General features: G+C 39.6%; 1 protein-coding gene across 1 annotated transcript in view; it reads right to left on the bottom strand.

Annotated features, from left to right (window-relative positions):
- FBN1 (fibrillin 1) overlaps positions 1-18148 on the bottom strand; it is a 268138-nt gene that overhangs the window by 76706 nt on the left and 173284 nt on the right. The window contains exons 27-35 of the mRNA XM_010839558.1: positions 16809-16934; positions 16561-16689; positions 15652-15777; positions 15424-15549; positions 12971-13093; positions 11391-11516; positions 9111-9236; positions 309-431; positions 33-155 (exon numbers count right to left, since the gene is read on the bottom strand). Of these exons, the coding sequence (XP_010837860.1) occupies positions 33-155; positions 309-431; positions 9111-9236; positions 11391-11516; positions 12971-13093; positions 15424-15549; positions 15652-15777; positions 16561-16689; positions 16809-16934 (1128 nt within the window). The remainder of the gene's footprint in view (positions 1-32; positions 156-308; positions 432-9110; positions 9237-11390; positions 11517-12970; positions 13094-15423; positions 15550-15651; positions 15778-16560; positions 16690-16808; positions 16935-18148) is intronic.

Raw genomic sequence — 18148 nt, 5'->3', positions numbered from 1 at the left:
CCTTTACATAGCTGTTTCTAACACGAGCATACCTGTACAAGTGAAGCCATCGCCCGTGTACCCCTCTTTGCAGAGGCAGCGGTAGGAGCCCATGGTGTTCTTGCAGTCTGCATGTTGGCTGCACATGTGGGTTCCATTGGAGCATTCGTCCAGGTCTTAAGGAAAGAGGTGACATGTCATTACGAACAGAAAATGTGACATTTAAAATCAATAATACACATGTTAAATTTTTCTTTACAGGACTGAGATTTTTATATTTATAATCCATGCAGTTTATACGAAGCAATTTCTTTTTTTTTCCAACCCACCAGTGCACTTAATGCCATCTCCAATCCACCCGGGGCTACAGCTGCATTTGAAGCTTCCTGCTGTGTTGGTACATACAGCGTGTCTGTCGCAGTTGTGTGCTCCAATTTCACATTCATTGATGTCTGGGAAAATAACCAGTGAGTTAAAAAGAAAAAAAAAGTTTAGCACAGATGCTAAATAACTCAGCAATATTCAAAAGTTGACTTGCTTTTACACTTCTGACAGTGTAACAGAGATCGATTCACCACTGACGTTCATACTTTACTTAAAATGAATGATTTTAAATTTCAAGATACAAAGAACAATATGATGCTACTTCTTATTGTTAACTTTAACTATTTTCCATTATTTTAATGTAAGTGTCCAATTACTGCAAAACAAAATGAAACCTCATTCCAGTTGAAGATCTTAAAAAAATAGAGTGAGCTGCCTAACATTCTATTAATGCTCATGGTCATATGTTTCTATTCCCAACATTTTCACTAAATTAACTATAGAGAAATGATGCACATTGCTTTCGTATCTTATATAGACAAAGGAATACAATATTGGCATGTAGAGAACGTTTCAATCCTATTCTATAAACTAAATATATTTTATTTTTAAAATGTAAAACATTCGATGCACGTTACTGGATGCTTGGGGCTAGTGCACTGGGATGACTCAGAGGGATGGTATGGGGAGGGAGGAGGGAGGAGGGTTCAGGATGGGGAACACATGTATATCTGTGATGGATTCATTTTGATATTTGGCAAAACTAATACAATTATGTAAAGTTTAAAAATAAAATAAAATTTTTAAAAAAATTAAAAAAAATAAAAAATAAAAAATGTAAAACATTGTACTATTTAATCACACTTTATTTCTATAAATGTTTCACTTTAGGTATTGCTAATTCAAGCATTTATAGAGAATATTCCTTAAGGCTGTGTGTGAACCATCTTTTTTGAGTCCTAGCACTTTGGGACCCAAGTCTTCTTGAATATTTCTTGTAAAACTCAAATCAATTCAAAAGAGATTTTTCAGTAAAACAAGAACCAGTCTAAGGTCACATTGTTAAAAGACTCTAAATTCTCAAAAATTCTCCATTCTTCAAAATTCCATTTCCAAATGTAGTCAAGATAGATTCTGTAATACAGAAGTGTTATAGAAGAGAATATAAAGCATAAAGTCAAATATTTTTTGCTTCCTGTGATACTGTGATTTATAAGAAGAAATACATATTAGGTCTTTGTCCTGTTTCTGGCACAGAGCTCCTAAAACCCTTGGAATTTCCGAAGTGCTAAGTGATCAAGGTGTCTTTTGTTATGTTAATGAGGCAGTTTTTGGAAAGCACTTCAGGATGCTGGCTGGTTGCCAAGAGTACCAATCTCTGATTCAGTTCAGTTCAGTCGCTCAGTTATGTCCGACTCTTTGAGACCCCATGGACTGCAGCAGTCCAGGCTTCCCTGTCTATCACCAACTGCTAGATTACTCAAACTCATGTCCATTGAGTTGGTGATGCCATCCAACCATCTCATCCTCTGTCATCCCCTTCTCCTCCTGCCTTCAGTCTTTCCCAGCATCAGGGTCTTTTCCAGTGAGTCAGCTCTTCGCATCAGGTGGCCAAAGTATTGCAGTTTCAGCTTCAGCATCAGTCCTTCCAATGAATATTCAGAGTTTCCTTTAGGATTGACTGGTTTGATCTCCTTGCTGTCCAAGGGACTCTCAAGAGTCTTCTCCAGCACCACAGTTCGAAAACATCAATCACTGGCACTCAGCCTTCTTTATGGTCCAACTCACCGTGAACAGTATGGAAAGCCTACTCCTGAGTTACACACGTTAATGTGCTGTGCTCATGCTCAGTTATGTCCAACTTTTTGCAACCCCATGGACTGTAGCCTGCCACGGTCCTCTGTCCATGGAATTTTCCAGGCAGGAATACTGGAGAGGGTTGCCATTTTCTACTCCAGGGGATCTTCCCCACCCAAGGACTGAACCTGCATCTCCTGCATTGGCTGGTGGATTCTTTACCACTAGCGCCATCTGGGAACCCCCTATACACTGTTACAGTAAACCCATAGATCAAATGAATAAACTGGTTTCCCGAGTTCTGTGAGCTACTCTAGCAAGTTAATCAAACCTAAGGAAGGAGTAATAGGAACTTCTGATTTATAGCCAGTTGGTCAGAAGCTTACGTAACAAACAGCCTAGACTTGTAATGGGCATCTGAAGTGGGCATAATTGTATGGGACTGATCCCTTAACCTGTGGAATCTGACACTATCTCCAGGTAGATGGTTGTCAGAACTTGAGTTGAAAAGTAAGACAAGGAGCTGGTGATCGTAATTGGAACTGGTACCAGAATCTTATTTCCCAAAATTAACCCACTATATACTGAAAGACATTATAACCTCATAATCAACTTTTTCATTAACTAAGAACAAGAGCTCCTAGGTATGGATGGATACTATGACTCTATATGGAAATGAACATTTAACACAAAACTTAGATCAAGAAGGCGAATCTTGGCATACGAAATGTTGCAAGAATTTTAGCAATCACTTGAATAGTGGCATGAAAAACCTGGGCAAGCAACTAATGTTTACCCTTTTGTTTACTTAAGAAGCCCAATTAAATGGTTTGAAAGTGTTTGGAAGCATGCTATTTGCCAAATGCTCCATCTGCAGTTCTGAAATGGTCCTGAGATCATTGGGCTTCTTTATAGCTTCTAGAGCAAACACAAAATACAATAATGCCATTTTTTCCTACAAAAATACTTTGCAGTATCACTAATAAGTGAAATGAAAACATGCCTGGAAGAATGTCCTTACAGTGACAATGTATTGTGTAGGTGAATTTTAAAGTAACCTTGGCAGCCACATGAACCTACTGAGTTATTAAGGCAGGTCAAGGGAGGCACATACCAGGCAGCTTTAAACTTGTGACTGGGAGCTTTAACCAACTGACTAATTGAGCATGGCACATTCCAAGGAAATGAGGAGGAGGGCCAGCTGAGGGATAATAGTGGTAAATAAGCAGGGAATTCAAGAAAGTAAGCCTGAACTCCAGGCTCCCAGGTAGGGCCAGGGACACTTCTTTCTTCCTCAGATGATCACTCCCTACAGTGTCCTGCCTCAATGGCCCTCCTTTATGTGTCCTGATCTCTGAGTTAGGCAGAAACAATGAATTTCCATTGCCTAAGAGTTGAAACCTCCAGATGTTAAAGAATCAAGGAATTTTCTAAGTGCAAAGAACTTAGGATATGACTTTCCTAATCCCCAATTTCTCAGAGGAGGAAACAGAGGTCCCCCAAGGCATGGGAACTTGCCATGGCCCCAAGGTCAGTGAGAAGAGCCCGAAGCACCTGGGACTCAGTTTCCCATCCCCTGTTTGATGCTCTTTGTCTTCAGCCACGGCTGCCTTATATCAAGCTGATTTCTTCAGTCACATCAGGACTTTGTTCTAAGTCCTGATGAGAAGTCTGCTTTCAGATATCTTGGTTGAGTATTAATAGACTTATAGAAATATTCACTCATCTTTTCTACTAAGTACAATTTTCAGAGATGATCCATAGCCTGTCAATATAGTAATCCTGTTATCTTTTCCTTTTCAATTTTCTAATGACCAAAGATAATATTTTCATGTGGGTTTTTTACCTTCCATATTTAATCTCTATTAAGAAAATACCTATTTTTTTTAAAAGGAGAGTCTCCTTTTTTTTTTACCATTAACAATATACAATCATAAATTTCTAATGCAAGAAAATATTTGCAGTTTCACCACAATGTTTTTGGGGCAAAAAGAAATTATGTTTGCAAGAGGAGGCCATGTATCGTGGGCTTTGGAATAGAAGGAGAGTAACTCAGGAGGCCATATTCAGTTTTCTATTTTGTGAATCTTTGTGTAAGTCATTATCTCAATAGCTTACACTACCGGTTTACAACAAATGAATTAAAAAGACTTGGTCATAAAGTCTAAAGGCATCACTGAATAGAAGTTTTCTGCATGTGTGTGTGTATGTGTGTGTACACACCAACTATTATTTATTAATTGCTTGCATGGAAGACTTGGGCCTAAGACTGTACTTCATTGTAAAAGCAAACAGAAGGGGAAACTGAGTCATAAGGGAATGAAGCAAACAAAAACACCATATTCAAGCACTCTTCAATAATATGAAGGAAACAAAGCACACGCTTGCCAAGAACATCTCTTTCTGCACAAGTGTTCTCTTTCCCCCACAAGTTTGCTCCAGACAGAAAATTCCTTTTTAAGATTAAGCACAAGCCAAGAAAAGCACAGAAATTCAAATTTAGGGCTGACACTGCAACCTCCTTCACCCCACCAAAGCTCCCTCACAGAGACTCCAAGGTCCCGCTGGCGTGGCTCTTGTGAAGAGCAAGGGTGTGGTCTGGCAGACCCCATGCCCAGGTTCTGGGTGGGTTCCACTTGAATCTGACATTTGAGAAAGAGCTTGTGCTCTGAGCTGCTCTGGCCTCCTTGGACAGCCATGTCAGGAGAGCCTGTGTCACCCACTCAAAGGCTTGCTTTTCTGCCATGTGGGGGTCAGTCTCTGGGCATCGAGTCCAGCAGGGCTGGTACGCTGTGGAATCTCTGTGGGGAGGCGGTGGGGAAGAGGACCTTAGAGTGAATGGAGAGGCCAAACGTGAAGGCTACTTGGATTTTTCAATTTGGACCCAAATTTGAGCCAAGATTATTTAACTGAACACCCACGGAGTTTTCACAGGCTACCAGCCAGTGGAGGACAATTAGCAGTGATAAGGAGCTGGAAGGAAATGAGGGCAAATTTTCACTGGGGGCTGGTGGTTTTGAAGTATATGATTCTCTTTCATGGACTACACCCACAGCAACATGTCTCCTATGAAAAACAGAAAGACTGAAATGGAATTGCCCAGCAATCCCGCTATTAAAAAAATTTTTTTTTATTGGAGTATAGTTGATTTACAATATTGTATTAGTTTCAGGTGGACAGCAAAGTGAATCAGTTACACATACACATATATCCACTCTTTTTTTTTTTAATATTCTTTTCTCCTATGGACCATTACAGAATATTGAATTACTCACGCTATTTTAACTGAAAACAATCCTGATTTTAATCGCATGTCTGTAAAGCAGCTATACTCCAATAAATTAAATAAAATAACTGATATTCCAAAAAAATTGTATGCCTTACTCACTGACTGACTGAGTAAGCACGTGATGGGAGGTGATTCTAACAGATTAGCATGAGAAAGCTAGGAGCCACCAAGGATGGCACCTAGCAGAAAACCAGTTTTCCTTCTTCCAAACTGTTGTCTGATCACAACTGTGTAGAATGAGAACCAGAAGAATCAGAATGAGAACCAGAAGAATCAGAATGAGAATCAGAATACACATTCCTTGTATGTGTGGACCACAGGAAAACCTGTAATCCAGCCCCCATAAGCCAAGGATTGAAGAGCCATGTTCTAGGTTACAAGAAAATGTCTCTTCTCCTTTCCTTAAATCGAACGTTCCCCTCAGCCTTATCCACAATTTGAACAAAGCTTAAGGAGCAAGAAGAAACCCTTAACATCTGTGTGGGCTGGGAATGTAAGTCAGTGGGTGGATTCTGAACACTGCTAAAGTGATTGGGGGGAAAAACATGTTTATTTGTTAAAATGGAAACAATCAGTAATGACAGGGGAGCTGAAATATTTAGACAAAGCTGTAATGGAACCCAGAGGACATTTTTTAAGTTCTCATGAAACAAAATTCTTCCTATGAAAATAGCATACATATTTTTATGACTCCTTTACAAGGTACTCCTTTAAAATATACATATACTTATTATACATGTACAGAAATACAAGTAGATATATTTCTTTTATCTATCATCAAAATATATTTCCAGGTTTGTTCTTCACTGTGATTTGTTGCAGGGCTTATCCCATTAGGCAAGATACATATCTCTATTTACATTAGTTGCCTGGGACATTATAAACACTTTTCTTTAAAGTACTATCACCAAGGTAACCTGATGGTATTCTAAGTTGTAAGTGACACTAATTTTAAACTAATAGCAGGCTAAAAGAGTCCCAGTTAGATGGGATTAAAAAAAAAACAAAACATTTTGGCTCAGATTTTAAAAAACTTGTTTTTAAGTATACCAAACTTGCTGCCAATTCCTGTTTGTGTAAGTCATTTCCAATCCAATGTGATACCCTTGGTTGTTAATAGCAGGATTTACAGAGAACCTCTTTTCCTTCCTGCCCTAAGGCACCCTCTCCTCCATCCTCCACTGCAGAGCTTCTAACCCAAGGGGAACACTTGCATAACTATGGAGCACCCTGGTGATCTTCCCAAAGCTCCTGAACCAGTAAAAGAACTAGGAAGAAAATTCAGAATTCTACTCCATTACATGAGAATATCACATGCCATGCTACTGTAATAGCAAAAGGGCCATGAAATTCAATTCTTCTCCCTACAGTACTAGCTGAATTTTATGCAATTGAAAAATCATTTTAGGTTATAATTTGAAGTGGGAAGGGGGATGCTGGCCTTTGGGGGAAATACAGAATATTTCTTGGACTTCAAATCCATGTTTCTGTTTATGCGATTTACTAAAAGACTGCTGTTCTTAATGTAAAACTGGGGTCATCTCATTTAATGTGGAGTACACAGCTCTTGTAACTATAGCCTAATGTCTGTATAAACTCAGTTACAAAAAACAAGCCTTTTAACATACAGAGTAAGATTTTCCTTCTTTAAACTGATTTCAAGCATCTTAGTAAATAGTAGCACAGAATTCTGCTAGACTAGAAGTTATGTTTTTAATTAAAATGGCCTTAGACACTGCGTCTATGTGACTCATTTTATAATGACAACAATAACTACTATTTAGTGACCAGATGCTATATGCCAAGCACTGTGCCAAGGACATTACATACATTATACCTTATTTACCTAAAATGATATTAATGTTGCATGAAAATTTAAGCTTTCTTCATGGTAAGAGATCTAAAACAGTCAGCCTCTGCACATGCCTCTTTAGCTGGAATTTAGAGTATGAAATTCTAGAGATCTTTTTCTTATAGGGAATGAAGACTGTCCCATTGAATTAACGTCTGCCTTCATAAGTATCATGGTTCTCTGGGTTGAATTTCGGTGAGTTCAACTTGGCCAAACAACAGTATTAGCCTCTACTAGGTAAAATGAAATACACAACCGTCCTACCTTCCCTTGTGTCACTACCAGACCAACACCCCTTACCTTAAGTCTTAAATTGTTACTGAAAGCTAAAAATAAATCTTGAACCACACACATGCTGATATAAGCATCATTTGTACCCCAGGGAACACATGAGGACTAGAGATTTTAAACTCTGTGCCATGTAACAGAACGGAACCCTAGTCATGCTTCGTACGGAGACTGATATAGTGACACGAAAGCATTCTAGCTACATGCTTCTTTTTATAACTTGGCTAAAATCTGTCATTTTTGAATGAACAGCAATTTATTGGTGACATCTGTATATCTATATTTTTGAAATCACATTATTGAACAGTTTAAAATGATAACACATATATTGGAAACTTTCTTGAAAAAGATTGATATAACTAACATCAATTAACATCACCAATCAGCAAATATTTTAATGTTTAAGTCACAGTGGCTTACCAAACTGGCTTTTGAAATTAAAGTCTATTATTTGTAAAAAGAAATTATGCAGTTAACTAATACAAGCCCATCATGGTCTCTATCATGTGTGGTTCTTCTATTTTATTTTAAAATTTATGTATTTTTGGCTGCGCTGGGTCTTCATTGGTGCACACCGGCTTTCTCTAATTGCGAAGAGCAGGGACTCTCTAATTGAGGCAAGCAGGCTTCTCATTGCGGGGGCTTCTCTTGTTGCAGAGCACGGGTTCCAGGGCGCATGGGCTTCAGTAGTTGTGGTGCTTGGGCTGAGCTGCCCCATGGCATGCGGGATCTTCCTGGATCAGGGATTAAACCGGTGTCCCCTGCATTGCCAGGTGGATTCTTAACCACTGGACCACCAGGGAAGTTCCTTCATTGTGTCTTAAATTACACTATATCCCATAATCTGGTTTTATTACTATAGGTGACTACAGTAAAACTTTATTATTCCATGTACTACTCCATCATTGCCTCAAATTTGAAAATCAATTAACACTTAGAAACAACATTATTCACTCAGAGTGACTTCCTCCATTTGATGTTTAATTGAATAATCTCCTATTGTGAAAAGACCTTCTTTTGTGCTATTAAACAAGCAAGTGGTTTAATTACCACTTCATGAGATCTGCAGGAATCTATAGGGCTAAAGCGATTTAATGCATCAAAAGCACACTAATTTAAAAATGATTGAAGACTGATGAGAACTGATGAAATATATGAATTGTAGGATGTGTTTCTTCAAAAAGTAATTTCACTTATAAAACATTAAAGAAAGAGTTGACAATGGAGGCTATTGGGAAAAGTTGGCTTTAAGAAAGAGATATGAATGTTTAGTAATTATCATGTTAACTACTTTGACATAAAATGCTATTTTTAACCTCATAAAATGTTGATATTTATAGAGTTATTTATGGTGGCAATTTTTCTCATATGCCTTTTTTCATAGGTAAAGGGGAAAAAAACCCTCAGCTTAGATCCAATCTAAAATGTGACAAGTTTCAAAGAAGTGCAGGCTAAGTTAATGAAAAATGCTTTATAGTGCAATTAAAATATTAATAGTTTTTAAAACATATATTAATCTATAATTATGGTAGCAATCTCTTACCCACTAAAGGTTTTATTGTTCAGTTGGAAGAAACATACCTGTACAGCCTGTTTTTCCTTTTTTGCCTGAATAGCCCATATCACAGTGGCAGATAAATGAGCCTTTGGTGTTTTCACAGGTTCCACTTAGGCAGATATTTGGATTCAGATCACATTCATTGACATCTGTAAAATACAGATATTATTAATACATGTAACCATTTGTTTGATATCACTGACAGATTCTCCCTGAGATAAAGCAACTATGACAAATAAATAGAAAAGATGAAATGTTTTCACACAAATAAAAGTATATTTACATAGCTCACCTACATAACAATTACATAGCTCAATGCTTTCTACATTGAAGGCTAACCCTGCAGACTGGCTTTTTATCTGGCCCACAAGGAGGAGGTCAGATAATAAAATAAACTGATTCACTCTAGGTCTGGTCCTCAACCAGAGCCTGTTTCTCTGACAGTCTAGAAAACTTTTTAAAACAGCACATTCTGTTGCAAGATGAAAATTTTAATGCTGACTGCATGATGATAACATTTTAGTTCCATATTTTGAAAGAAAAGATAGATGAACTAATAGTCTAAGGGCAGATTGTTACAAACTCTACAACTTTCTCCAATTAAAAATTATCTTTTTTTATGACATTCATTTCTTTACTTTGAATGACATGACTTTAATTTTGAGGACTTCACAAATATTTGGTAAGCATTTTCAAAAGATACAAATGTGATATAATTTAAATATTTGCAATTCTAGACTCTTGTTTCTGACCATGATGGAGTAATAGGAACCAAATTTACCTTCTCATTTAAAATAAAAACAACAAAAAAGGACAATATAGACAACAAAGACAATGATCAATGAGAGAAAGAAACTAGGTGGATTCTACAAACGCCCCAGATTACTGTGCAGGGAGTTTTAAAGCAATAGCACAGGGGAGGGTATGGCAGATGGAACAGGAAATGTCCATGAGTTGGAGAGGTGAGGGTAGAATACCAGGGTAGCCAGAGTTCATAGTGCCAAGTAAAGGACAGAAAAGAGATGTACACGCATACACACACACAAAACTACAGTGATCTGCAGAAGGACCCAAACAATACTCAGATGAGTAGTGACCAGTATATTCATGTAAGGAAACTTAAATCTGGAGGAAGCATCATCCAAAAGAATTAGAGGGAATAATCATCAGAGTTCCCAGAAGGTGCAGAATTATACTTGTTCTTACCAGCCAGACTGGAAAACCTCGTCATCTATAGGGGAGTGAATAGAGTATCCAGGAGGATCTTGCCTTGGCAATAGAGAAAATGAGCCCAACCCAACTGCTGCTTCAAAGCAAGACTTTGAAAGGACCTATCTGTTTCCATATAATTTAACTATGTTCCAAAACAAAGCTCAGAAATTTTTCTAGGAATTCAAATACATTCAGGACCTAGTAAGGCAAAATTTACAATGTCTAGCATCCAATCCCTGGAGAAGGAAATGGCAACCCGCTCCAGTATTCTTGCCTGGGAAATCCCATGGACAGAGGAGCCTGGCGGGCTACAGTCGCATGCAATCTCAAAGAGTTGGACATGAGTTAGGGACTAAACCACCACCAGCATCCAATCAAAAGTTACCAGGCATTCAATGACAGAGGAAAATATGGCCCATAATAAAAAGGAAAGTCGATTTATTGAAATGGACTAGAACTGACATAGGTAATAGAATTAGTTGACACGGACCTGAAAACTGTTATTGTAACTGTATTCCCTGCATTTAAAAAGCTAGAGAAATGATTGGGCATATTAAGTAGAGACATTGAAGATACCAGAAAAAGACCGAATCAAACTTTTAGAGGTGAAAACTACAATGTCTGAGATTAAAAATATACTGAATGGAATTAAAGGCAGATTAGATACTGCATTAAAAGGTCTGACAGATTTGAAGACAGTAATAGAAACCCTCCAAAACAACCAATTCTAGAATGTATTGCATTATTGTCAGAAGTCAATTTTGATGCCTTGCAAACATTTGAAAAGCCAAACTCTAGGTAGAGCAAAAGGAGGGTTAAATGGCCAAAAATAATGCACAGACATAAAAGAAATGTCCCTCTGGAGTTGACCAAGTCTTAGCTCAGTCCATATAACATACTGACTAGAGCATCACAGCACAGTCACAAGAAAGATGCTTCTTGGAATGCTAACTTTGGAATACTATTAGTAGTATGCTCCTAAATATTTTTACTTTTCCCATCGGATTTATTCACTACTGAAACAAGTCTATGTAATACAATAGCACTTGTGAATAACCAGCAAATTGGAAAATCCTGTCTTCTTTGCTTACCTACACAAGTCTTCATGTCTTCAGATGCCATGAATCCATCATAACACAAGCACCTGTACTCTCCAGGTATGTTTGTACACTGACCACCATCACAGATATTGGGGTTATCTTCACACTCATCAATGTCTGCAGAGAATAAAGCCAACGATGACATGTTGTTGATAAGGGTTCCATTCATCAGTAATGAAAAAGTTAACTGACACAAGTCAAGTAAACTCAGCCTGCTTGCATAGGACTATTTGCTCTGAAATCCAAATAATGCTTTGCATAAATTATCCCATCAGGTTACCTTGGGTAAAACAAGAGAGAATCATTTTCAAGATCTACAACATACAGTTCAGGATGGAGGTCCACATGCTCTTAAAAGACCATCATTTAATTAGCACTTTTATCTCTGATATAAACTTATCATTTGAAAGACCATCAATCTTATTTATCTAACTTTCAAATTTAAATGCCTAAGTCTCTTATTTGCTGTTTTATAGATATTTTAAGATTTAAAAAGTACTGAAAATAAGCTTATCTATTTAGATGTACTTTTAGCATAATTTGCTATTGCTATTGCTAAGTCACTTGAGTCCTGTCCGACTCTGTGTGACCCCATAGACGGCAGCCCACCAGGCTTCCCCATCCCTGGGATTCTCCAGGCAAGAACACTGGAGTGGGTTGCCATTTCCTTCTCCAATGCATGAAAGTGAAAAGTGAAAGTGAAGTCGCTCAGTCATGTCCGACCCTCAGCGACTCCATGGACTGCAGCCTTCCAGGCTCCTCCAACCATGGGATTTTCCAGGCAAGAGTACTGGCTGGAGTGGGGTGCCATTGCCTTCTCCGTTTAGCATAATACCTATTCTCAAATTTTAATTTTTATAACCTAGTGATTTTAAGGGAGATTTTACTAGGTCCCATAACATAATTGTGGTTCCCAAACCTAAATTTTCTTCTTAACCTGAGCCAAGATTAAAACTTATATTACCCACTTCATTTTCCATCTCTGACTACATGGCTCTTCTAGCCCAGGTGATACAGCAGGAAGTATAAATTATATCAGCAGTTCTCAAATTTTAGCATGCATCCAAAATCACTTAGAAGGCTTGAGAGAACAGATTACTGAGATCCACCCACAGGGGTTTCTGATTCAGTAGGTGTGAGTGCAGAGGGAAGGCTGAGACTTTGCTTTTCTAACATATTCTTGGTGATGCTGATGTTGGTCCAGGGAACATACCCTGAGTAGCACTGAAATAGGCCATCAGATCAGATTCTTCAAAATTCTAATCAATGAAGAAAATCTATTTTATATTGTACTTACTGAGCATGTGCCAGGTACTGTATTTTATATTGTACTTACTGAACATGTGCCAGGTGCTATGCTAAATGCTATACATATTCTTCCATACAGGCCATCTTAACCCATTTTGTAGATGAGGAATCAGATGTCAAGGGTCTTCATCAAGGACATACAGCTAAACTATGTGACAAAACAAAGACTGGAACTCAGGACTGTCTGACTCCAAAGCCCAGGCCCTGAACCACTCCACGTAGGGACCTGTTATTGAGTTTCCATGAAGCTAAAACCTACTTACCTGTGCAGGACCTCTGGTCAGGCATCAGTGCAAATCCTGGCTGACAGCTACATTCGTAGCTACCTTCAGAGTTTGTGCAGAAGGTCTCACAGCCACCGTTCATTATGCTGCATTCATCAATGTCTAAGAAAAAGGAAAATAATATTACCTTCCTCTGTGTGATGATGGCCCATGTTTGAATTTCTCATGTATGTATGAGTCAAGTAAAAACCAAAACAAAATACAAAATTATAAGAGCATTCCAGGGCAACTGCAAGTCTCTGTATCATTTGGTTCCTTCAACAAATATTAACTGCACACTTACTGTGTGCTAAAGAGTTCCAGAAAAACATCTACTTCTGCTTCATTGACTATGCCAAAGCCTTTGACGGTGTGGATCACAACAAACTGTGGGGAATTCTTAAAGAGATGGGAATACCAGACCACCTGACCTTCCTCTTGAGAAATCTGGATGCAGGTGAAGAAGTAACAGTTAGAACTGGACATGGAACAACAGATTGGTTCTAAATTTGGAAAGGAGTACGTCAAGGCTATATACTGTCACCATGCTTATTTAACTTATATGCATCATGTGAAATGCCAGGCTGGATGAAGCATAAGCTGGAATCAAGATTGCTGGGAGAAATATCAATAACCTCAGATATGCAGATGACACCACCCTTATGGCAGAAAGTGAAGAACTACAGAGCCTCTTGATGAAAGTGAAAGAGGAGAGTGAAAAAGTTGGCTTAAAACTCAACATTCAGAAAACTAAGATCATGGCATCCAGTCCCATCACTTCATGGCAAATAGATGGGGTAACAATGAAAACTGTGACAGACTTTATTTTCTTGGGCTCCAAAATCACTGCAGTTGGTGACTGCAGCCATGAAATTAAAAGACACTTGTTCCTTGGAAGAAAAGCTATGACCAACTTAGACAGCATATTAAAAAGCAGAAACATTACTTTGCCAACAACAGTCCATCTAGTCAAAGCTATGGCTTTTCTAATAGTCATGTATGGATGTGAGAGTTGAACTATAAAGAAAGCGTTGCACTGAAGAATTGATGCTTTTGAACTGTGGTGTTGGAGGACTCTTGAGAGCCCCTTGGACTTCAAGGAAATCCAACCAGTCCATCCTAAAGGATATCAGTCCTGAATATTTGTTGGAAAGACTGATGCTGAAGCTGAAACTCCAATATTTTAGCCACCAGATTTGAAGAACTGACTCATTGGAAAAGGCCCTGATGCTGGGAAAGATTGAAAGCGGGAGGAGAAGGGGATGATAGAGGATGAGATGGTTGGATGGATGGCATCACCAACTTGATGGACATGAGTTTGAGTAAGCTCCGGGAGTTGGTGATGGATGGGGAAGCCTGGTGTGCTGCAGTCTATGGGGTTGAAAAGAGTCAGACATGACTGAGCGACTGAACTGAAATGAACTGAACCGTGTGCTAGAGATGAGACCCTAACAGTGAATGAGATGGACATACTTACTGCCTTTATAACACTTAGGCTGTAGTTGGGGAGTTAGATGAACGATTAATGATATAATATATGGTGTGCCACGTGCAATGCAGGAGAAGTACTGGATGCTAGAACACACCTCAGTGACAACAGTGGGCAGGTGGGTGAAATTCTCTGGGTCACAGATTCCATCACAAACTTGACACTCAGTTTGGCTGAAGTTCCAATCCCCGTCAAGGGCCTGAGTTGGAGTTCTGAGTTGCTCAGGGCCATGAGTCAGAAGAATCTGGACTGATTTATGATTTTGGGTGGAAACCCTGTGAGACTTGGCAGTTCCACAAGGGGTATACCCCAACGCAGGCAAAAACTGGCAGTCTTCTACAAGGTTTCACTTTGACTCTGAGCACAATAAAGCCACAGGGCTTTCTGCGCCAGTCTTCCCAGTACAACTAAACCTCCCCAGGGCAGCCACAAAGCAAAATGCCTGTCCCACAAAACTCCATTTTTAAGGAGTACCAGACCTGGCTTCTATTGCTCTGTGAGCTATAAACATACTATGGTCTTCTTCCCAATAATTATTCTTTGGAATCTCAGCTGCTCCAAACCACCTAAGGGCGGAGATCACACCCTGTGCCTTTTGTCTTTCTCCCAGCACTCATCAGACTGCGCTTATTTCAGGCAGTCGGTAATCACTTGCTGATGTGCCTGGGTGTGCACATGCAGAAACAAAGCATATGCTACCGTTCACTAGTTAGAGCAGTGTGGGTCAGACGGTACTTGCTGGAGCTAAAACATTCTACAGTCGTCACTGAACTGGTTCTTTAAACAGATGAGGGAGGCCAGATCCAAAGATCATAAGCCACCGTGAGAAGACTTTTACTTCCAGGAAAACTGGAAACATTAAGTAAAAGCAACTAGTGATGGAGATGGAACTCAGAGAACATGGCTTAAGTGCTTTAGAAAGAGACTAAAGAAAATAAGAAATGGCATAAGCTACAGAACTTACCAACACAAAACAGCCTGTCAGGGGTAGAGTGGTAGCCAGGGTTGCAGGCACACTGGTACTTTCCTATGAGGTTCACGCAGCGGCCATGGGGGCAGAGGTGTGCACTTAGTTCACACTCGTTGATGTCTGTTTAAAAATAAGAACAGCAAACATGCAGCCATCAGCCTCTGACTCTGACTAGGATGTGGGCCGAATGACTGGCCCCAGGTCAGTGGTCTTCCTCCTTACCTATACACGCCGAGATGTTGGGGGCCAGCTGATGGCCAGGGGGACATTCACAGCGGTAACTTCCCTCAGTGTTCAGGCACACGCCTCCTCGGCACAACAGCGGATCTCTCTGACACTCATCGATATCTGCAACATGGAAATGACCCCTATTGATGATGTGGAAGGTGTCCTGCCCCAGACCCTCATGACCTGGTCAGTGCATTCAGCACCCAGCTGCTGGAAGTCCTGGCTGCTAGTGGCTCACAGGCTCCCTTCTTGGAGAACTGATACCCACCTCACTCAGAAATGGCTGGGAGGTGAGAAATTATACCCCCTCCCATGCTGGGGGCCGCTCATAGCCAAACTGACATGAGAGTATAAAATCTCAGTTTCCTGCCCTTGAGTTGGGACAACTCTTGGGTGCTTTCACACTCCAAGGCCCTTGTGGGATCAGGTTAAAGCTAAAACCTAGCCTAACACTTGCTTCTATTCCTCCCCTGCCCTAAGCAGCTTCCCTCCCTTTCTTACAGGTTTCTCCTAAGAGCACTGAAAAAATATTCCCATCTCAGGCCTGTTGCTAGGGAACCTGACCTAATGCAACTATCTTAATCAATCTCCTTTTAGAGAAATGATGAATAGAAACTCTAGAATGTGACTCCTAAAACATATCTTGTGTTTGAATTGTTCTTTCTTCCCCAGGGTGTCTATTCCAGGTCACTTCTCAGGGACCTACAGACCACCTACCACCCCACAGCATGAATTCCCTCATTCCTTCCGTATGTCAGTCTCCCTCTGCCACAGACCAATGCCTGACTCACTGGTCAGGAGACCAGCACACTGGGGGAGCAGGGAGAACCCACACAGGCGATGAGTCACCCAAGCGTCTTGGCTCGTTTCTTCCCTGGGCTGATCCAATGGTCACGCACTCACCCATGCAGTTCTTCATCATCATGAATCCGCTTTCATAGCCTTCATCGCACTTGCACTCAAAGTCCCCGGGGGTGTTCACACACTGGCCTCGGCCACAGAGGTCAGGGGATATTCGGCATTCGTCGATGTCTGCGCAAAGGCGGTAAGTAGGCAGCAGGTGAGCATCAGAACAGCTTTACTCCTTGTGGCCACATGTTAAAGACCAAGGGTGCCCAAGGGTGTCCCTCCAGGGAGAGCCCCTCACTGACCTGTGCAGTTCCTTTCTTCAGAATCCAGAGCAAAGCCGCTGTCACACCTGCACTTGAAGCTGCCAATGGTGTTCCTGCACTTGCCGTGGGTGCACAGGTTGGGAATCATCTTACACTCGTTGATGTCTTCAAGAGAAATTAAGTGTGGCACAAATCCATAAGTGATCCATTAGGAGGAATCCACGCGCCATGTGAAACCCAGGGAGACAGAAGGGCTTGATTTAAGGTCTTGGTCACACGCATTTAAAAAATGTGATGACCATCAGAAATAGGACTTTGTAAATAGTTTTAGACTTCTAAACGTCTCCATTTTAGAAAGTGTTATTAAATAAGTAAAGAGTGGGTTTATTTGGCCTTCTAAAGCCCAGAACACTATCTGACACATACCAAACACTGAACTATTTGCTGAATGGATGAATAAAAATTTTAAAGTCACTAGTGTCTATATGTAAAGCATATAAAGGATTTTCAAATAGACTTTCCTATAGCTACCAAATTGAGTATGTAGCGGAATGAGATATTCATTTATGCTTCCTGACACTTTTTTTATACCTAAAAATAATTTCAAAAGAGATGTCATTTGTAATTTAAATTATTTATAAATGCTGTATACTATTTAAAACACATTCTAAATAAGGAGTACTGATTTAAGATATTTTCTCAATTAACATGAAGGTTTCATTAATACAATTAAAGTGTCCAATATTTCCTATGTATGTGGGGACTGCCCTTGTAACATGTGATTTGAGTTTCCCTTTATAAGGGCCTTTCTAAAGCAAGACCTAGAGCTTAAGAAATCAAGTTCATTTCTACCAAATGTTACAGAGACAGAACTGGCAGATTAAATCTCAGGAACATCTAGTCCTTCTCTGGCAATGGACCACCACAACTTTTGAATTCAAATCACCTAAGTTTCTCTGAATTTACTTGAGAGACATGTAAGAAGGCCATCTAGAAACTGTCTCTCTAGACGGTACAGCTTTATCTCTAGGATTTCTTGAACCAAATGCTCAGTAGGAAAAAAGTTAACACTTTTTAATTAAGGATGGTAAGATTTACATGCTCACTTCCCATTTTTATAAGTTCATTTAATTGTGAAGTATAACAAGTAGACTCAGACACAACGGGAAAATGACATAAAATTCTACACTGGGAGCTAAAGTTGGGCATCCCTGAATAACTGGAATTTTGAGTATCCAATTATGATTTTTTTCCACATGCTGAAGTAAACACGTTCTTGTAGCATGGTGCATAAAATGGCAACTCAATTTTGAAATTAGATTAAATCTGTGACTTCTTTTTTTTTAACATGGGTTTTATGTTTAGCAAAAGAAGATAAA

This window comes from Bison bison, unplaced genomic scaffold (assembly GCF_000754665.1).
Source record: "Bison bison bison isolate TAMUID 2011002044 unplaced genomic scaffold, Bison_UMD1.0 scf7180017864118, whole genome shotgun sequence".
Taxonomy (NCBI): domain Eukaryota; kingdom Metazoa; phylum Chordata; class Mammalia; order Artiodactyla; family Bovidae; genus Bison; species Bison bison.
This window is presented reverse-complemented; position numbering and strand designations above follow the sequence as displayed.